Source organism: Paramacrobiotus metropolitanus, unplaced genomic scaffold (genome assembly GCF_019649055.1).
Source record: "Paramacrobiotus metropolitanus isolate TYO unplaced genomic scaffold, Prichtersi_v1.0 Parri_scaffold0000107, whole genome shotgun sequence".
NCBI lineage: Eukaryota > Metazoa > Tardigrada > Eutardigrada > Parachela > Macrobiotidae > Paramacrobiotus > Paramacrobiotus metropolitanus.
Window position 1 is genome coordinate 58,963 of NW_026570327.1, and position 19,874 is coordinate 78,836.

General features: G+C 40.9%; 4 protein-coding genes across 8 annotated transcripts; all 4 read left to right on the plus strand.

Annotated features, from left to right (window-relative positions):
• The first annotated feature begins 1,256 nt into the window (after positions 1-1,256).
• Positions 1,257-10,678, plus strand: LOC129597626 (synaptotagmin-4-like). 3 transcript variants are annotated; one of them, XM_055495257.1, is made up of 7 exons: positions 1,257-1,636; positions 1,784-1,872; positions 3,432-3,942; positions 5,372-5,657; positions 7,913-8,036; positions 9,782-9,820; positions 10,046-10,678. In XM_055495257.1, the coding sequence occupies exons 2-7, from the start codon at positions 1,851-1,853 to the stop codon at positions 10,357-10,359; spliced, it is 1,296 nt and encodes a 431-aa protein (XP_055351232.1). In that variant the 5' UTR covers positions 1,257-1,636; positions 1,784-1,850; the 3' UTR covers positions 10,360-10,678. The 3 variants fall into 3 exon arrangements, with proteins under 3 accessions (XP_055351232.1, XP_055351231.1, XP_055351233.1); XM_055495256.1 differs by having other exon boundaries at positions 1,795-1,872; XM_055495258.1 differs by lacking the exons at positions 1,257-1,636; positions 9,782-9,820 and having other exon boundaries at positions 1,643-1,872.
• Positions 10,679-11,343: 665 nt separating this feature from the next.
• On the plus strand, positions 11,344-14,588 carry LOC129597635 (E3 SUMO-protein ligase PIAS1-like). 2 transcript variants are annotated; one of them, XM_055495269.1, is made up of 10 exons: positions 11,344-11,575; positions 11,633-11,771; positions 11,944-12,152; positions 12,568-12,714; positions 12,815-12,917; positions 13,077-13,317; positions 13,544-13,662; positions 13,850-13,963; positions 14,006-14,148; positions 14,253-14,588. In XM_055495269.1, exons 2-10 carry the CDS (start codon positions 11,633-11,635, stop codon positions 14,289-14,291), a joined length of 1,254 nt encoding a protein of 417 aa, XP_055351244.1. In that variant the 5' UTR covers positions 11,344-11,575; the 3' UTR covers positions 14,292-14,588. The 2 variants fall into 2 exon arrangements, with proteins under 2 accessions (XP_055351244.1, XP_055351243.1); XM_055495268.1 differs by having other exon boundaries at positions 13,850-14,148.
• A 198-nt stretch (positions 14,589-14,786) lies between these two features.
• LOC129597644 (salivary glue protein Sgs-3-like) lies at positions 14,787-17,000 on the plus strand. 2 transcript variants are annotated; one of them, XM_055495278.1, is made up of 3 exons: positions 14,787-15,217; positions 15,307-15,422; positions 16,065-17,000. In XM_055495278.1, the coding sequence occupies exons 1-3, from the start codon at positions 15,154-15,156 to the stop codon at positions 16,626-16,628; spliced, it is 744 nt and encodes a 247-aa protein (XP_055351253.1). In that variant the 5' UTR covers positions 14,787-15,153; the 3' UTR covers positions 16,629-17,000. The 2 variants fall into 2 exon arrangements, with proteins under 2 accessions (XP_055351253.1, XP_055351252.1); XM_055495277.1 differs by having other exon boundaries at positions 14,794-15,217; positions 15,295-15,422; positions 16,065-16,999.
• Positions 17,001-17,549: 549 nt separating this feature from the next.
• LOC129597683 (uncharacterized) lies at positions 17,550-19,251 on the plus strand. The gene is made up of 3 exons (XM_055495330.1): positions 17,550-17,689; positions 18,052-18,134; positions 18,427-19,251. Exons 1-3 carry the CDS (start codon positions 17,629-17,631, stop codon positions 19,249-19,251), a joined length of 969 nt encoding a protein of 322 aa, XP_055351305.1. The 5' UTR covers positions 17,550-17,628.
• Positions 19,252-19,874: the final 623 nt, after the last annotated feature.

Consider the following 19,874-nt stretch of genomic DNA (forward strand, 5'->3'; position numbering starts at 1 on the left):
TTTCCACTGAGAGCGGAGGAGAGGATGTGTATAAGGCACACAAGGAACGGCATTCCTATGGCCCCGGCGTCGTCCTGTCACTTCCATTCCGTGAACAATCAATCTGGACGGATGGATTTGAATAGAGCCAATCACTGTCCAGTTAAAAAGCTCCTGTGTCTTTGCCCATTTGCATGGGTAATGTGTACGCCGGTTCTGACCATAAATACCCGCCGCTGCATTGCATTTCCGCTCTTCTGATAATAACGGCCGGCATCTTGTCGACTTCCCGGCCTGTTTCCCTTTCCAATCGATGATCCCTGGCAGTGTATTAAGAAAGTGTATGCGTAAATAATGTGCTTTTTGTGGTGAGCATAAGATGGTTTGATCACGATCAGTTGTCCCTCTCGACGAAGTCAAATACGGTTAACTTTAAGCTGAACAGTATACCCTGTAATACAGTATAGTGCATTTGGTATACGATATTTTATTGTTAGCAGGAGAGTATATATGTAAGGTTACCGGCCGGAAACAAAACAGCTGCTGTGTACAGCTGCTTAGGAATGCATAAATTTAGGAGTTTCTTGCTTTTGTAAAGTATTTGCAAGCCAGTGTTTCTGCTCAGCCACATGATTCCACAGCGAGCGCCGAGCACAAAGTTGCTAAAAAATTACGGCAAAAGAGTTTCAGTTAATGGCAATCCACAAAGCATGTTGGACATATTTGATATTCGACCGTAATCCATAGACGAAGTACTTGTACAGTAGCCAAAATATAATTTAATTAACTGAGTGACAGACTTGTGGAATAGTACAAAATTCACTTAATGAGAATTTGTTAAGATGTATCCAAAATTTAATGAAGGTTCGGCTTCGGATTAGTCTTTACAAAAATACCGTGCGTTATGCAAAATTAATAGATGCGGTTGTATACTCGCTGCGGTCGCTTCGGTATATAGATATCTATATATCATATACCGTACCTGTGCAAGTATGTATTCTGCAATCGAAATTAAACATGTTTAATTATTAAAGTACCGAGTCAGCGCCCGATAAGTAAGTTATTAAATAGGAAACTAAGGGAAGGTTGACCGGTAAATACTTTGTAGTTCGAGAACATCTGTAATATACAGTATTTACGCGCCCATTTGCTAACTGAAACGACAAAGTTGTTTTTTTTGTAACCCTGTCAACAGTCAACAGACGCGGAATGAGTTTCCCATCATGTACCCTGACATATACAGGATCGACCTCAGTATATAACTAGTCCCGCTAACTGAATGGGATTGGCTGAGCCACTCACTGGAAGTGCTATCCCAGACTTCCGTGATATCCTGTCGTTCGCTTGAAAACCAAACGCATTCAACAGTCTGTGGATGCGTACTGCACGTACGGGATGGTGGATTTGTTATTCCAGCTTTCAACCAGGTGCAGTAGACTTGACAATCGCCTGTTCGCCGCTGCACATACATATCCAGTGATCCACCACCGTCGACGTCGTTGGCTGACAGGCTTGTTTGTTATAAAGCATTCTGCCCGTATATATATCAGCATCCACACGCACACTGCCTAATAGGCAATCCCAACCGGAAGCGCAGTGAACTAACCAGCTGTTTCAGCTGGATGCGCTTATCCAGTGCGGTGCAGCATTGCTAGAGGTGAGAGAGGTGTACAAGGATAAAGCGCTGTATACGCCTAGTGTGTTATTTGTTCATGACCTGTTTGGCGAGAAAACATCTGCTCGTAAAAGGCTTTTGTGTTGCGGTGATAATTCGGTTTTTGTGGTTATTTGTGAGGGTGTGTAGGCTTTTTGCAGATTAGCATACATCTTCAGTCGGCCATATGGAGGAGACACTGTAAAATATTTTCAACATGGCTGTTAAAGGCACCGGTGGTAAGTGACGCCATATTAAAGTAAACGGTACACATATTACGCAAATTATCGTATTTTAATTTATACCAAGGTACTTTACAAAAGATTAATTATATCCAGACCAATTTATTCAAGACTTTGACGTTTGTCACGATTTTCTCTACAAAAGCAATGTGCAATGTTAATTATGCAAGTATGCTACAGAGTACTATCGAAATTACTGGTGCGAAGTGGCTCGCCTCAACGTGAAACAGCTTAATTTAGAGTATGAAAAGTATTTCGATATTAATAATCATTAACACTATTTGTATGCCTGATTATTATTGACTCTGTTCAACTAACCAGAAAGTTATTTTTATCGATTGCACTGGTAAGTTTGAACAGAGCTCGAAAGCTGGTCACGTTTGTTATCCATGTGCCGGTAGTAGCACATATTTTCAACTGACTCGTTAAATAATTTTAGGAATCTCGGTATCATTAATTTCTGGCCAAGTATAAAAACATTGTGGCGGAAGTTTTTGTTGACTGTTAAATAAAGCACGCGCATGTGTGTTCTTAATTGCCTCATGGCGAGTTTGATCGCTGTTTGTATACGTTTTTAATCGGATCCCATCTTTGAAAAATTGATATCTTTTAAGATTACGGACACCATGCATGTTTCCAGTATAAACTGGGTGAACGAACTTGTGCCCATTATCTATACAAGAGCAATTCACGTATACAATATCAACAATATAAAAACCGAATAGAAATCCGGGCCGGTTATAAATCTCATCCCAAAAGCCCACTTTCACCCGGCCAACGGCAGGTGCCGATGGACCCGCGTTATACGCGGGGGCAGCTGGCAACGTTAACGTTGTAGGTATTCCTAAACCGGAACAAGCAACCGTACTCGATTACCGGCTTACGTCAATCATCCCATGACATATGGAACACAGTCTGTGTGCACGGGAAGCCCCCGCACCGCACTGCCTGTAATGGAATTAAACGTGGAAGTCTGCAAAATGGGAAAAAATTCATTGCTCTATCAGGCTGACTGCAGGGAAGATTTGCGAAGCCGTGTAACTGTGCAGCAAAGGCCATAGTCAGATCAGACATCACGCAAAAAATGGAGTGCGTCAGCTGCCTACTTTACAAGTAGATTGTTTTCCCAGCAAGGCGACTGCGTACATTTATTTACATAACTCCGCAACATGGCAAAATGCAGCTTTTACGCAAAGCAGACAATCTATAGAGAAAACATCATCAATATCGATCCGCTTAATTATTTTAAAAATAATTTAAAGCTACAGCGCGAATGCCTGCCTTATACTTGCACAGTACATATATATGCATCCTAGGCTAACTAATTTCCGATGTCACCTTTGTACGAGGATGATATAAGCACTATATTATGGATTTGTCGCATACCCATCGAATACAGTTTTAATATTGTGAATTTGAACAAAGAAGACCGCTTAATTTACTATCTGTAAATTAGATTAAAAGGCCCAGCGCCGAAAGTATAACGTTGTTTTAAATTATTTTTCACGACAAGTTTAATCTGTCAATTTTAATTAATTGTCCCTTATTTTTTATAGTTTCCGGCACCACCATCGTTGGCATCGTGCTGAGTGGCCTCCTGGTAGCGGTACTCAGTGTTCTGGCCATTCTCTCCGTCATCCGTAAATTCCGCGCCAAGAAAGCGAACGATCTGCGTACTCCGCCGGCCGACATCGAGTGCGCTATCCTGGGTAAGGGCGTGGTCGCCCACGGTCCCCCCACCGAGCGTCGCCGTGTCCAGAAACATATCCGCAGCGGCACCGTTGCGTCCTTGGCGGCATCCGGCAAGGCGTCCTCACCGTCCGGCAGTTCCAGTCATCCGGCATCCTGGACCGAGAGTGGTGGGGCGTATGAGGAAGGCACTGAAGCGGAATACGACCTGGAGGAAGAGGATACCGAGGATGAGACGCTGACGGAAGAACGAGAAAATAAACCGGTCAGCTTTGGGACACTGCATTTCAGTGCGCGGTACAATTTCGAGAGGAATGCACTGACCATTAATGTGCTGCGGTGTGAGGAACTGGTTAGCCGGACGACATCGAAGAAAAGGTACAAAAATATTTCCTTACTACAGTACAGTATGCGTATTGCGTTCCTGTATATGGTTAAATGTATAATAACTATATCGCTTTAAAGCCCCGATTATCTCGTTAATCTGTATTATTATTATGGCTGGCTGGACACGTTTTGCAGATCTGTTCTATAACCTACAAATTAAATGGTGTATATACGAATTACTTCAGGCATAAACACGTGGTCGGTAATTATAAGGCGGGTGTAATGGTTGCCCATTTCTGAAAATTTCAGAGGTACGGCGAGCGTAATTATTTATTGGATGTACACGTGATGAAAAATTAATCGCGTTGCGCCGTCATAAGAGCCCACCGTAGTGCAGTAATAAGTAATTCCATCCCATCTATTAGCGGCCATTAATCCGCCAGCTGGACAGTCGCTGCCCGCACACGGGAAGAACGGTGCCGACGTGCTTATTGTCTGCTCTTCCATGGTGTAGACGGGATATTAGGGCAGCGAAATTTGATTAATCTGTTGCATAATTCACATTGCTGGCAAACATTGTTATTGTGCATCCGGACTCATTTAACGACATTCATTCTGGCTGTCAATTTTGTCTCTATAATACGTCTCCAATGCATTTGACAAATGTTCTACACCACGGAAGCTTTTTATATACAGTAGCATATGCGGGCATCATATATATAGTGGGAAAAATCGATTTTAAGTATTCGATGCAGTGACATTATTGGGTCAGATAGGCGGCGTATATCTTCCGCGACTGGGATAAATTGTTGTATGCTGTCCGGTAATAAAAATATCCATTAATGCCCGCTATTGTGTTGCTTTTTTAATTCGCGCTTTTTACTCTCTCCGCGTCGAGTGCGAGAGTTTTTCAATAAAAATTTCTGTGAATGGCTGCAAATACAGTGCAGCGCATAGCTTTTACGGAGACTGTTTGGCGTTATGCTCAAAGGATATATTGACGTAATCGTTATCTAGAAATCCATTTACTAAGCGAACTTTCTTCACATTTGCATTTATATAGCTATTTCTGTTCATAGTATGAACAGAAATTAAAGTGTGGTATTCATGCATGCCTGTTTAAGGATGACACAGTATATATCAATTTACGTCTAGAAATTATAGCACTCATTTTATAATAAGCTACAAAGTACAAAAACCTGTTTACGGGAAAGAGAAGAAGCTGCAGTGCACCTAATAAACTATTTTTTTAGGTGAATGGTAGCTCAAACATTGCTTAAATCTTTGAAGGTTTATTTTAAGGTCTTAAGGAATGTAGATTTATAGCGCGAACAGATAATGATTTCTTGTAATAGCGTCTAACTTTGTAAAATAATACATTAATCAGTTGGTTGACAAAAACCGGTAAGCCGTTCTAAAAATGCCATCGTAAATTACCAGCGATTAAATGACAAGTACATCCGTCGTCGTATTATTATAGTGTGGATCCCTACGTCAAACTGCAGCTCTTACCGGAAAAGCAGCATCGGGCCAAAACCCGCGTCTTGCGCAACACCAACAATCCCATTTACAATGAGGAGTTCACATTCTTCGGATTAAATTACAATCAACTACAGGGCATGGTTATCCATTTCGCCATCATTAGCTTTGATCGGTATTCTCGCGATGAGATCCTCGGAGAACTGCTCTGCCCGCTTAGCTTAATCGATCTGTCGCAGTCTGATCAGGAAACAACACTCTCCAAGGAAATCTGCACCCGACAAAAGGTACTGGTGTTGCTGTGGATAATTAGCATTTCACGACGTCGAACGGGATGAGATTTTGTTCGATGTAAATTATATACGCTCGGCTAGGCTTGCTTACTTAGGAAAGTTTAAGTGCAGGGTCGTGCGGGAATTCTACATTGCGAAAGGCATACTTAGACTAAAATACGGGACGTTTCTTGACCTTTCCCAAGTATAAAATAACAGTTGTATTGGATTGCTAATACGTGCATCCCAACCATTTGTTTATACCAAAAATAGCTTAGTAATGTTTTTTGCAGATTTCACAATACATTGCTGTAATTGCTAAACGCCAAATTCAATTTAAGCAATGCACTATTTAAGATTACTGTATTAAATACATCCTTTCATAATTTAATTGCCGTAAATAACAGCACAGGGTAAGCACTAAGCATACGTCCATTAATCATAATAGCAGTTATAGCTGATCTATAATTCGGTACGTACCGCGCGCGGTTGTTTTCTCCTTCGTTCTTTAAGTTTCAACGTGAGCACATTGTAATGTACACAAGCTTGTTTACGACTGTTTCGCTTGTAAAAAAAATTGTTTTTGAGCATATATGCAAAATAGTAAGCAAAGTAGGCTACCGGTAATTATGTTTTGAATTATTGTGACGCATGTCAAAACCTGTTTGTTTTCCGCATGTAGTCTTAAAGTGATTAAACCATGGGGTGCGGTGCGGTCCTTAAGACAGACTTGCTTACATACGTACTTTCCGTGGTATTAAAGCCTCGTAATCCTACGTCGCTCCCGTTTCCGCTTAATACCCTTCGAAATTATTTCAGTGCAGCTGGTGTACCTGAGCTTGTGGATGTGGCTTTTTGATTATGTTTGCGGGCATTTCGATTAACGATGATTCCATAAAAAAAATTTGACTACATTAAAATTAGAATAGACAGCTGCCACCGAGTACAGTATATGGACTGATACTTATTTTTCTAATGAATGAAAAGGCTATATTAGCCGGCTTTGCATGAGACTCGCAATGTTTTCCGTAATATGACTGTGCAAATAAAAACTGTAATACAGTATACAGTATCTTTACGTACGATGTTATTAATGAAGCTGCACCACACAGGTTTTAATCATATTTACGCGCCAGAAAAAACTAACGCATAATTACTTTTGGGGGACATTTTTTATCAACCACACTTAATAGTCAAAAACCGTCGTAGGTACACTGTACGTAGTACGTACAAACCAAATATCGATTATTCAGAACATATGTATTTAGCCTGCGCCGAGTTTTAAAAACTGTTTACTTGATAATGCATGCATCCGACTACGTAATCAGAAAGAGCATTGACATTATTTTGATAAGTGACAGCGTCCCTTTTTAAAATTGCAATCTGTTTCCTCACCGTAATTGGATAGCACAACAGTGCACTGTCATTAATGTGCAAATACATTAACTATTATGATCAGGTGACAAAATTAGACGTCAGGATTTACCGGCAACCATGAATTGATAATAACTCCATATTTATACACATTACGATCATTATACTTTATATACATACACACCGTGATAAAGGGACCGCATGGAACAATTTACGCTAAATACTAAGTAAACCGTAAAGGTTAGCCGGTACATTTCCGGCTGACAAATACATGCACCATATGGCGCAAATGGCCCGCTGGTGTCTGACGTCACTTGACCTTTCCGGGGTTGCACACAATACATTAGTCGTGGCGTAGTCCTATGTGCCTGACAGAACCCAAGAATCTCCCGAGGGTCTCTTATGAATTCCTTTAATGACGCCTTTACATTCCCATTTGGCGTATGCATGTGTGCGCCAATACACCCATTCGCCGTTATTCATTCACGCACTGCTTTGCGCATAGCGCACCGCATCCATAGAAAATTAGCCCCTCACGCCCAACCGCCCATCAGCATATACGGCGTTGAAGTAAAAAAACCCAACAAAGCTGAAAAAGGAATTAAGAGAAAATAACGTGTGATTTACATACATATCGATCTAGTAAAGGCGTGCTTCCGAACGGGCTAAGTTAATTATATTCGCATCACTTCGTATTTACTGTCAAAATACCGATAGATAAATGTTTTGACAAGACCCAGCCGCGCTGACGTCGTCTAAGCCGGAAATCGATTTATCCTGTAAATCCCGGGCTGGGCTGATTGATTTGCTTCGTCAATGACATTCCTTCGCACACTTTAATGCCCTGTATATACAAGAATACACAGACCGTAATTAATCTTTTATGTTATTCACAGGTCCGTTCACAAGGTCGCGGCGAAGTATTGTTGTCCTTGTGCTATCAACCGGCAACCAACCGCTTGACATGTGTCATTCTCAAAGCCAAAGGACTCCCACGGAAGAACATAATGGACTTGGCAGGTACTTGACAATTGTGGTGCAAACCCGGATGAGGCCTATTAGCTGACGCACTGACCACTTATTTTTCCTCCTTTTTTCCTCTTTCTCGCGGTTATGGTTCAAACCGGTAAACAATACGCACATTGAAAGACATTCTCCTCCGTGTGGGTGGAAAATGGCTGGCGTAAGTCGTTCCCGGCATCACGCTCGCCTGTATATAATATGCTCGATAACCGGCTTAATGGTTCATTACCTGGGGGCATATTCGGATCAGGGAAAGGTTAAAGCATCTTGGTTTAATCCAAAATCCAATAACTTCACCATGACGTAACGCAATCAATATATGTGGCCAAATTATCACGAGTCTTTACAGCCGTTAACAAGATTTTTTTGGTGAAACTGAATCTCAGTTAGCTCTTCCGGCGCCCTTCGCCATGACAAATCAGATATTGACCTTAACGCCGTCTGGTACTTAGTGGCTGCCCAAAGAAATGTCGTTTTCCAATGCGGAAAATTGTAGCAATCTGTAATATTATTTAAATAGTTAATCATTTGTGAACTTGATATTTGAAAAATGCCTGGTTTCCGCGTGCCGGTACGCAACCAATAATAATGCCAGTATATCACCTTTTCATGGGTAAGTTTCCCAGTTTTCGTTTTTAATAGTTGTTTTGAAGTCATGCTTTATGAATTTATTTATTCTTTGCTGTTAGAACGGGGCATTGCCTGTTCCAACTCAAGCCAGTCACAACATAGGCAAATGCCGTGCGGCTGTTGATTCTCAGTGGAAATGCCATGTTGATGTGGTTTTAATGCATTAGTCTTCGTTAAAATTGTAATAAGCAAAATGCAGTGTTGACATTTTCCTCGTTTGAAGAAAGTAATCAAAGCTTATTTAATGTCATCCATTAATAATTGTTAACAAATGACAAAATGACTCATTAGCGACTATAAAGCAACGGTACTCGTAGATCGTCGTAGGCAAAAATCATAAATATCCGAAAATTAAAACAAATTTTCCCGCTCATGGAAACCCAGACTTAGCTGCCTGCATCTGTTTACGTTTGCATTATTGCTTGTAGCAAAAAGGCGTAAGCATTATTGAAAGAGAGTTTGATGGAAAGAACAAAAACGGAAAAGCTCGCACTAAGGCACCACAACAGCAGTGCGCCCAGTGCACAAGCTTATTTCCTTTCAGAAGCGCTGATATTAGCGATCGAAACGTGCGCGTTAGAATTGTAAGCGAAAATAAGACTAGAAATCATTATTATTTTCGGTGTTATAAATCAGGATATCCAAAGGACTATCTGGTTGTACAAAGTAGTATGTAGCTGCAATATGAAAATGTTTTATTAATATCGAATGACACTGAATCGCATTACCAGTAACTTCTACCAAACCACATGTACTGCTTATATATAGACAGACTCGTACAATCTTGTGAGCCGGGTTATTTGCCGGTAGTTCACTAATGACCAAAAGCAAACACGCTGCCAGTAATTGTCCAGGTCACGCAGTAACCTTTGGCCATTAAATATTTAAGTGGCATCCCTTAACAAGTTTTTAATAAATCCAATAACTCAAATGAAGAATTATGTAACTACATGAGGGCTGTTAGTGTAACCGGAAAGAATCCTACAGCAAAAACGTGTTTGCTAACCTATCTTTTATTGTCCCATACCCTAATACTCCTGGCTTTTGCTTTCCTGGCTCCTGTAGAAAGCGTAAAATAAACACAGGGAAAATACTTGATATTATGTTGGCAGATTGCTGTTTATCGTGCGCGATGCCGGTTGGACTTGCAAGTACGGATGCCAAACGACACTGTTTTACCAAACTACGCTTTACTACATACGCATTCAGTTTTTAAATTTTCAAACAATTCGGAAACGGGTCGTTTTGAAATACGAATTCAACCGCGCATATGTTGCATTTGATGCATGGTTGTAAGCTAATTATTATGTTGCTTTTTGTTAAATCTGCTGCAAAAGCGTTTTACGCGTGTGACCTTTACCATGTATTCTTTTCAGACCCATACATGAAGCTGTATCTGATCTGCAACGGCCAGCGTATTGCTAAAAAGAAGACCCACGTGAAGAAGCACACTTTGAATCCGGTGTTTAACGAATCATTCGTCTTTGATCTGCCGGCTAACATTCAAGGCCTGGAAGGGGTCTCACTGGAGCTGATGCTATTGGATTTTGACCGGCTTACCAAAAACGAAGTCGTGGGAAGACTGGAGCTGGGCCCGAATGTTTTGGAGGAAACAGCACGCAAACATTGGCAGGACATTTGCAGCAGTCCACGGAAGCAGATTGCCGAATGGCATAAACTGCAGGAATGATCGATGGGAGCGGAAGTCACATCTATTTATTTAACCTTTTCACCTGCTGCAGTGCAGTTTGTAGAGAATATCGTTCAGTTGATGTTCACATCGATTGCCACTTTCATTTTTTATAATTTGTGCGACAACTGGCTGTTTATATTCATCTATCGGTATAAGAACCCCTTCTGTTGGCGGCTGAAAATAACGGAAAGCATACAGTTATAAGCTTCTTATTGATAGCAAAGATATATTTTTTGAGCCTTTGCGCTTTTTTTGTTTTCAATTTTTTGCTTTGCATTTCATGTTCAGATATCCACAACAACGAAATCATGCACGGCTTTTAAAGAACACCTTCACAAACTAATGGCCACCACAGTAATTATAGCCCGGCGTACGCTGAATAAAATCAAGAAAGCCCAACAACAACATTGTTAATACCGATGATTAAGGAGAAGAATATGCATGTTGTTGGCTAAATGCGAAAAGACATGACAGTAAATTATAAAGGCGCTTCGGCGCGTTTCGCCATTCAACCAGTGATCTTGTTGGTGTGACGTGTGTAGATTGTGAGCTTTATGTTTTGTTTTGTTCAACTGTCTTTGGTGTTTGGAAGATTTACGAGTGTTACTGTTGTTGACTTGTGATCAAATTACAGCGAATATGTATAACTGAAACGCGGTAGCACCAGATGCGGCGTAAATACAATAAACCAAATTAACTAACCAAGGAATAATTTTAGGGACCTTTACAGAATCGCGTTCTGCTTGTGTTCCGTCGGTTCGGGAAAATTAAATTAAATAAACATATGCTTTTTTTAAACGGAATTAATAGCAAAGCATACTCAGTACTCACCAATTAAGAGTGGCTGAAACCACATTGCTGCCGGTTCGGTTATTTTTTACCGTACGGCATGCTATGAAGTGGTAATGGCAACATGAACAGTGGCCGGCTTACCATGAGTCCAGCAAGCTGCAAACGATTCACTTTCGCCGTTTCATTTTTCTTTACTTAAATAAATTCTGAAGTTTTAATTTTAAATACAGTACCTTTTTTACAGTGTCTTCTATAAAAAATCGAAGTACGCCATCAGGCGATCAGGGCATCTGTCCCTTTTTGCACGTATTAGGTTAATCATGACTTAAATTTTTAGGTGTTCTCTTGCAGCATATTGGGTTTTCGGAACCATATGATGATATGATGAGACTGGTTGTTTGAGATTCGAGCACATAATACGGTATTTATTTTCGCAGTGGATTTCTTCCGATCTAGGCTTGAAATGTTTGCTTTTTAGATGGGTGCGAAAGAACACCGCTTCTTTTTTCACTCTGAACATTCTCCCAAACCGGAGAAGACTTTGGAAACCACGGAATCGCACATGTCGTTTCTCCACCGTCGTCCAAGTCACACGTTTCTTCTCCATTTTGATTTGCGTAAGTTTGCTTTACATCGCTTTAGAGCATTTTGGATGAAGGGTTTCTTTTTGTTTTTTATGCTGTTCAGCGGTTAACGATTTAGGCTAAATTTGTAAAGCAGCCAGTGTTAATGTGTTGACAAAATCAATGCAGTGACTTTAAAATGTTGACATTGCTGTCCATTGTTAAGGGAAGAATAGCAGCGAGTTTCCCGACACGACCACAGGAAACCCACGACGGACGAGCGAAGCCACTTTCCCTTACACTTATCGCAATACTGCGGACCAGGTGGTCTTGATCAGTCTGGGCTTGGTTCCGGCGTCCGTTCGGGATCGCTGCGAGCGGATTGTGTATCCGCCCTGCGTTGAAGTGTTCTTTAATAAGCGGATGAAATTGCAGGTAGGATGAATTTTCGAAATTCGCTTTTTCGGTCAGCTAATTTCTTGTAATACCTGCCCGGTTTATCATGTTTATAGTAATATAATTATAATTTCAGAATTGGTGTCATACTTTTTAATGTATTTTTAATTGTATTTGCTCTTGTTTTGACATTCGGTTGCTGTAAGCGCTTAGCATGGAAGTTTAGTAAAAGATCACTTACTTTTTTACCAGCACAGTCAAACTGTCAAACGACTTGTTGCGCCGGTAATTCTACAAAAGTTTCTTTGCTCTGTACAAAAGCCAAAACGTTATCAGGTACCAGCAGTTTTTGATCGAGTAACCGTGCATTTGGTTCTATGCTGTAAAAGTAAAAAAGGGGTTTTTTCAGTATACACATATATTTTTTTCCGCCTGCAGACATTTTTTGTTGTAGGTTACCCCCGTGGATCCCATACCGCACCCGGAAATCGCAGTTGAAGTACCCGTTTCGGAGTTGCTCGCGGAAAATCGACTGGCTGTCACATGGATGGATCCAGTAAACACCAGCCCAGATTTTCCGCTGAATTCTTCGCCACTTCCGGTTTGTGCATCTATAAACTTGCTGTAATTTTTTCGCTGGTGTTTTAATGCTGTTACATAGTTCATTATTTAAAAACGTATTACCGGTTGTTTTTTTGTAGTCTTATGCCGTATCCGTTTTCCTTACGAGAAGGAAACGGATAACAACGATTGTCGAGGAAATCAAGTCGGCTGTCAAGTCACTTGACGAGTGTGTAGCTGAAGGTAAGACTTATCACGCTTGACATGCAATGCATTATTAGAATTTATTTTAAAGAAGCACTGTATTTTTCAAATAGATGATTAAGTGGCTCGATAAATATCTCAAAATGGTATTGTTTGTGTGTTTTATAAATTTTGCAATTGTGTTGTTACGTTATTTAGAGTGTCTGCGGTTCACATCAGCGGAGGATGAAGGCGTTTCTGCTGGAGAACGGTGTGTTTCATTAGCTTGTCCAGTTTTGAAGAAGCGTCCACTTAATCCAGCTCGAGGCAGAAATTGTCCTCACGTTGAATGCTACGATGTCAGCGCGTATGTCTCCATCAATTTTCCCAGCTCAAAAGCCCGCTGGAAGTGTCCATATTGCAGTCGCACAGTACTGCCACAGGATCTCCGTGTCGACGAGTATGGATAATTATGTAGCTGGATAATACTAAGACTATAAGAGTAATCAAAGAATTTGCCATGATAGTAATTGCTGGCACTTGATATTATAATTTGCGAAATTACGAGTATCTTAATGTTCTGTTTTGCATTTTTTGTTCGTTTTGCTAATTATGAGGTGAATAGCGTTTGACAAGTTTCATGTATGTCTATTTTCGGAATAAGCCTTGCTTTGTTTTTTTGCCAGATTTTTCCAAGAGTTGCTGAAATTTACTGATAAGGAAAAAATCGAATTATTCCGCGAAGGATTCGATCTCGTTATTCGGGAACCTTTGGACGACTCCATAGTTATTGATCTCGAAGAAGGTGAAATTATTTTAAAATAACAGAAAAGGGAGTGTGTCATTGTAACGAAACTTTGGAGAAACCTTTTGTCGAAGATACGCAGAAATTATATAATTTATTTTGACTTAATGCTGGACTTTAATTCATTTCAGTGAATTTTTTTGAAATCATGTGATTTCTGGGATTAATTTAACTTGTGTTTTTGCAGATGAATTGGATCTCGATACAAACCCAACTGTGAAAACCGCACAAGATAGGTGTTCACAGCCTGCCGAACTGTCCATTCAGGAGGACATACAGGAGTACGTTCTGGATAGCGATAGCGACATATCCATACTGGGAATTAAGGATGATCAGTCTTTGGGCGATGAGGATGATGACAACAATCGTAGCGATAACGATGAAATGGATGCAGATGATGATTCCGATCCACAATCGGCTGGCAGTTCCAGTGGTGGAGCGCCTGTTAGCCGTCAAACTTACCCGGAGCCAGAGGATGATGACAGTGTGATTATTATTGACTGATGAGAATGCTCATAACAGAACGTTCTTTCCTTACATTATATGCCTTTACAGTAGATGTATATACTGTAAATAAGTTTTTGTTTCAGGTTCCTGTAACAGTGATCTTTTCTCGGAAGTTTGAGTGATTCTCGTACAAAAAAATAATGCATTTCCGTAAGGAATAGTATACTACAGTATTTTTGTGTACTAAAGTTGTTGATGATTCTCTACGAGTATAGTTTTGTTGTACACATTCTGCAGATCTGCACATTGTTGTAAATGCGCTGTAAAAAGTGGTTTTACTTGCAATTCTTTTCGATGCTTTTTAATTTTTACGTATTGATGCTTGTCTCAAACACCGAAATATACGTAGCAGTCTGTCTGTAAAAAATAAATACGTATTGTAGATTATGTGCGAAATATTCAGTTGTTCCTTATTTAGAAAACTGTTCATGCAAGAAGGTGAATTCATGACAAAACCCATGTTTGTTATGGAATTTTCCCTTGCATTAAAAGTGCCGACACATGCAAACTCATATTAATAATTATGCATATCATGCCTAGGTAGTTTGTTTCATGGGACAGGAAAAGATTGCAATCTTGTATCATTAATTCAGTACGTTAGTGACAACTTGATAGGTGTTGTTTGTTGTAACATGTCACAGATAAATTATCATTTTCAACAAGTGCAATATGCTTCCACTATTTACCTGGTCGCTTGATAAAGTACTGGTTTAAATATGATAGCCGGATGAATAATGATTTTGTTTGCGTACCCACTAATGAATTCATTATCGCCAAAGGTTATACGCATCTGATGAAGCGCTTTTTTTACTCTCTGATGTCCACAAGCGAAGTTACCCACGTGTTCATTTTATGTTTCGTCTAATAACGCACAAGAATATTCATGTTTTCGAATTTTGACCATGCTTTAACTGATTGTGGTATACCGATATTACGTACCGGTACGAGTGCAACATATTTTATGCTGCTACTCAATTGTCCATAATGCGAGGTTTTACTTGCGGACATAATTCGATATGTTTATGGATTTGCATTATTTTTATCACAGGTAAATGCTGGAGTTTCTTTATCTTGCTTCTTGGTGGTACTTGTAGTAAACACGGTTCTGTTTCTTCTATTTTGCAGTTTTGCATTTAGAGGCTAGCACTGCTAAGTTGGTGCGGAAGAAATCGGAAGATGATGACAGCACCGAATTATCCGATGTGCAACCCCGCTTCATTTCTATAATTCACCATTTCGATCACTTTCCCAAGGTACTGTTTAAGCTGAGAAATCTGTTGACCTACTGACTACTGAGTAGCAGTTAATACGTCTATATCGTGAAATTTTACGCTCTGATTTTAGAAAATATGTAAAAGCTATAAAAATCAAAAAAGCAAAATTTTATGACAGAGATTATAGAATACAATACGAGTGAAAAAAAATTATGTACGAAAAGAAAGGTGTGCCAATGTGTTTGTTACCGTGCAAATGTTTCCAAACGTTCTTTTTGAAGCAGTTGTTGTGCTGTTGAGACATCTTGTTGTGGGAGAGTAACGTAGCGTACAGAACGCATTTTTCCACTACACAAAAAGCTTTCTTTACCGCTAAAAAGTAACACATTTGTATTAATATGATTTACTTATTAATATCTGTACACAGACACCCTATCACTTACGGTTAGCTGGATAATTTATTTTTCTTGATATTTGATATGCCGTTAACGCTTGAAAACTTTAAGCTTTTTCGCAATGTCGAGTGCAACTTGTTTAGTTATGTATGCATGTGCCGGTATGTGTATAAATATGTATTGTATTGTGAAAAAAATTTTAGATCGTAATTTTTTCATGAAATTGTTCTTAAACTTTACACCTGTACAAAACGGAGCGCTTATTTGCATTGATTTGTGCGTTTAGCCGAAAGGGATGACGACGACGACCGAGGAGCCGGAAGAGACAACAACTGAGGAAACAACCACCACCACTACCACAAAAAGGACAAAGAGGAAGAGAAAGAAAACAACTACGACAACTACAACCACTACCACAGAAGAACCAACCACCACCGAGGAGCCGACCACAACCACGACAACTCCGACTACGACCACTAGAACTACTACTATACCGACGACGACACCCACAACTACCACCAAAAAGAGAACAAAAAAGCCCACCACCACAACTACCACTACTACTACCACTACACCGACCACGACGACAACCACCACGGAGCTGACAACGGAACAACGCAATATAGTGTACTGTGTGATAGAACGGGCCTACTACTATGACAGATGTCCTGTGCATGTCGCGCAAACAACCAGACGACCCATGCAGAACCAAGCAGCGGCAGCCGCCGCCGCGGGCGGTGGAAGGGGCGCTGTAGGACCGGGTGGTCACGGGGTACCGGCGCGCGGTGCCGGGCAAGGTACCGGTGCAAGGGGAGGTGGACGGGGAGGCGGTGGCCGTGGACGGGGGTAAAGGTCACATATGAACTATTGCTGTTAACAACGACATCGTCGTGGCTAATCCTGAACATTAATTTATCTTTTTGTTAGTGTTGATGAATTTATTGTTGATGTTAATCAATATTAAATGGTAATGCACATGCGATTTTACAAGCTTGTTTGTCGGCTAATTTTTCTATTTCAAATATGACGTGGAGTTGTGCGACTTTTGCGTCAGAATCGCAACTTTGTATGTCGGTTTGAATATTTACGAGCACAATTTATTGCTTTTGTGATATACGTTATTTGCATCGCCAACAACGATGATTTATTGCTTTTGTTCTACTGCAAGCTACTTGATGAGATTAATAGTATATCATTACCGAGCGATATTAGACAGATTTTTATGCTGAAGCATCTAGCTGATTCACGGGCACAACGACCGGCTGCAGTCGACAAAAAACTCATTTACAATCTGAAAGCGTGCGTATTGTACGTAAACACCTACACGTAAACACTTGAATAATCATATTAGTAGGTGCTCATACCTGTATTGTCACCTGCCGATGCGTTTCAGTTGGCGTACAATGCATACGAACACATTCCAAGTTCACTTCCGCACTGTCAAAAATGTGATCTGCACAAGCGCAACCAGTGACCTTAATACCGGCCCGTTATTGTGTACATACCATTCTACCAACATTGAATTAATATTATTCTCAGTGTGCACGCTGTGGTTAATTAAAGTGTAATATGCGGATATCGATGGGTGTAGATAATTATAATAATTTAGGGTTTATGTTATACTCGAATCAAATGCACAGTTTATCATATTTATTGTTGTCACTGCGTTTTCGCATGCGGAAGTAAGTATATACACAAATCTTCTCACATGGACATTGGACACGCACAAACAAAAATAAAATTCGCTCGTACCGGTATTGTCGTTAAAACACTGAAGAGTATTTTTCGTTTTGTTGTCATAGTTTTCAGTTCATGTAAGATATCGTATGCATATTTTCATACACTGATCAATGGCGCTTCCGGGCGGCTTTGGCTTCCAAATTTTTTGCTGCATTGCTGCCTTGGTATACTGTAAGCGAGATCGATGCGTACGGAACCATTAGCCAAACTAACCGCATAGAGCTTTAAAGGGTAGAACAGCTTTTAAATGCAGGTAGAATACGTTTTTCTCATTTGTAAACATCGTTATTCATTTGCCAAACACGCAAACAGTCTTCTGGATCGCCATGTGCTTTAATAATGTTAAGATATTAATACTCCTAATGTGACAAAGATTACTATAAGACTTTTACGGCTACTCGATTTTGGGTAAATCATTTGCAAGTACTAATAACGAAATACTGCAAGCACAGCCTTACGAACAACTCGTACGGGTTGGCTCATTGCATAAAATGAATTACACCGATTGTAATCCTTAAATATATGCTGTTAAGGTTTAATTCCGGCCAGCGGTGGAATATTCTTATTCAGGCGCCAATTTGGACAGTTTCCGAAATGGATTGATGCCCGCCCAAAGGTCAGTCAGTTCTTACAAAAACCATTAATTTTTAATAACTAAGGAAGAAATAATAGTTTATTTTCGTTCGTATATCCGGGGCATCTAAGAGTTCCTTTTATATTTTTAATAAAGACTACTCTGTAGTTAGCTAATAGCTATACAAAATCGTAATGTTTTCAAGTATTGATATGTTATCCTTTTATTGCTCGAACGTATAATTTTTTGTTCACCTGACATAACAGGTAGATACAAGTCATACAGGCATATGCATGTACTCTACAGTAGATCAACTGTCCAGCTGAATATTTAGGAAGCATACGACGCATGGATCTTCGATGACCGTTCCATTGACCCTATTCCTTCGCCGGCAAATATCGGGAAATTAGTCTACTGTATCTTGGAAGATGCCTTTCTCCCTAAATGTCCTGTTCACCGGCCCCAACCATGGTTATCGACTCTCCCCTACCGCGGCAACCAACCGCATCAATATGATCCTGATTATGTTCGTCAGCCGGCGAAACCGTTCACCTTCGCTAACAGCCCCTTCCTACATCCGCTTGCCCATCAAGACCTCACACCTCAACACGGGCGCCCGAATAAACCAAACAAACCCAAGCCGGTGAACAATGACGGGAACAAACCTTCGGACAGTAAACCGAACCATATCCCACCCAATGCCGGAAATGGTCAGAGCGGGAATCAGATCCGCCCAGAAGGTCATGGCGGGCATCCTGCAGCGGGAAGCGGGAACCATATTAATAATTATAAACCAATACAAGCGAGCAATCCGTTGACCGGAAGTGGCCAAGGTCACGGAGGGGCAGGAGAGCATCCACGGCCGCCCTCCTCTGCAACGAGCAATCATCAGAACTCCGGTGGCGGAAACCGACCAGGTGGTTCTCCAGGAGGCCAGCCAGGTCGAGGTTCTTCCGGAGGCTTAGGCGGTGGTAGTCACCCCGCCGGTGGAAGTGGCGGTGGAGGTAACCACGGAAGCGGTGGCGATGGTAGTGGAGGAGGTGGTAGAGGCGGTTCTTCAGGAGCACATGGAGGTGGTGGAGGCGGAGGCCAGGGAGGTGGCGGTCACGGAGGTGGTGGAGGTCATGGCAGGCGGAAGTGGAGGAGGAGGGTCAGGTGAGGTGGCGGTCGTGTGGCACGCAGGAGAGGAGTGGTGAGTCAAGGGGAAGCGGCCGAGTGGGAGTGGTTCTGGTCACGGCAGGGGTGGGTCTGGCGGGGAGGTCACGTAGGAGGTGGTGGTGGTGGCCAAGGCGGAGGAGGAGGAAGAGGTGGTGGCCGTTGGTGAAAAATGGACACCCAGCCGAACTCAAACAACTGCTTACTACGTACAAAACGTGGATACAAATCATACAGTTAATCCTGATTCGAATTGCATATGCGCCAAGTTGATGCAGTATAATGATTGAAAACTGGCTTTACATATGCACTGGATATACATTATTTACACTTTATACTTTTAACTTAGTTGCTTTTAAATTTTCTTTACAGCGTAATTAATGCTAATTAACTACACGCGTAGTAGCTCAACTTTATTCCTGTTGGACTGTATTTACTGCGCTGCACGTTCACATTCGTATTATGCAGGCATTAATAGTACAGCTACATTAATTCAGAGCCACAGAAAAATTAACATATTTTATGATCATCAAAATACATTAACATCGTGAACCATGCCATATTTTGCACCACTGCCTATTAAAGTTTGCGTTTCTCAGCTATGCAGTTTGTGTTGTTGGTTACGCG

What these genes read in the sequence shown, in the direction of transcription:
- LOC129597626 (XM_055495257.1), top strand. Translation starts at nt 1,851, where the DNA reads ATGGCTGTTAAAGGCACCGGTG. An exon ending in AAATCTGCACCCGACAAAAG is followed by an intron (nt 5,658 to 7,912) that starts GTACTGGTGTTG and finishes TGTTATTCACAG; the next exon opens with GTCCGTTCACAAGGTCGCGG. An exon ending in GATGCCGGTTGGACTTGCAA is followed by an intron (nt 9,821 to 10,045) that starts GTACGGATGCCA and finishes TATTCTTTTCAG; the next exon opens with ACCCATACATGAAGCTGTAT.
- LOC129597683 (XM_055495330.1), top strand. Translation starts at nt 17,629, where the DNA reads ATGGCGCTTCCGGGCGGCTTTGGCTTCCAAATTTTTTGCTGCATTGCT. An exon ending in CATTGCTGCCTTGGTATACT is followed by an intron (nt 17,690 to 18,051) that starts GTAAGCGAGATC and finishes TATGCTGTTAAG; the next exon opens with GTTTAATTCCGGCCAGCGGT. An exon ending in GGATTGATGCCCGCCCAAAG is followed by an intron (nt 18,135 to 18,426) that starts GTCAGTCAGTTC and finishes CTGAATATTTAG; the next exon opens with GAAGCATACGACGCATGGAT.
- LOC129597644 (XM_055495277.1), top strand. Translation starts at nt 15,154, where the DNA reads ATGCGAGGTTTTACTTGCGGACATAATTCGATATGTTTATGGATTTGC. An exon ending in TTGCATTATTTTTATCACAG is followed by an intron (nt 15,218 to 15,294) that starts GTAAATGCTGGA and finishes TCTATTTTGCAG; the next exon opens with TTTTGCATTTAGAGGCTAGC. An exon ending in ATTTCGATCACTTTCCCAAG is followed by an intron (nt 15,423 to 16,064) that starts GTACTGTTTAAG and finishes TTGTGCGTTTAG; the next exon opens with CCGAAAGGGATGACGACGAC.
- LOC129597635 (XM_055495268.1), top strand. Translation starts at nt 11,633, where the DNA reads ATGGGTGCGAAAGAACACCGCTTCTTTTTTCACTCTGAACATTCTCCC. An exon ending in TCTTCTCCATTTTGATTTGC is followed by an intron (nt 11,772 to 11,943) that starts GTAAGTTTGCTT and finishes TCCATTGTTAAG; the next exon opens with GGAAGAATAGCAGCGAGTTT. An exon ending in AGTTATTGATCTCGAAGAAG is followed by an intron (nt 13,663 to 13,849) that starts GTGAAATTATTT and finishes GTGTTTTTGCAG; the next exon opens with ATGAATTGGATCTCGATACA.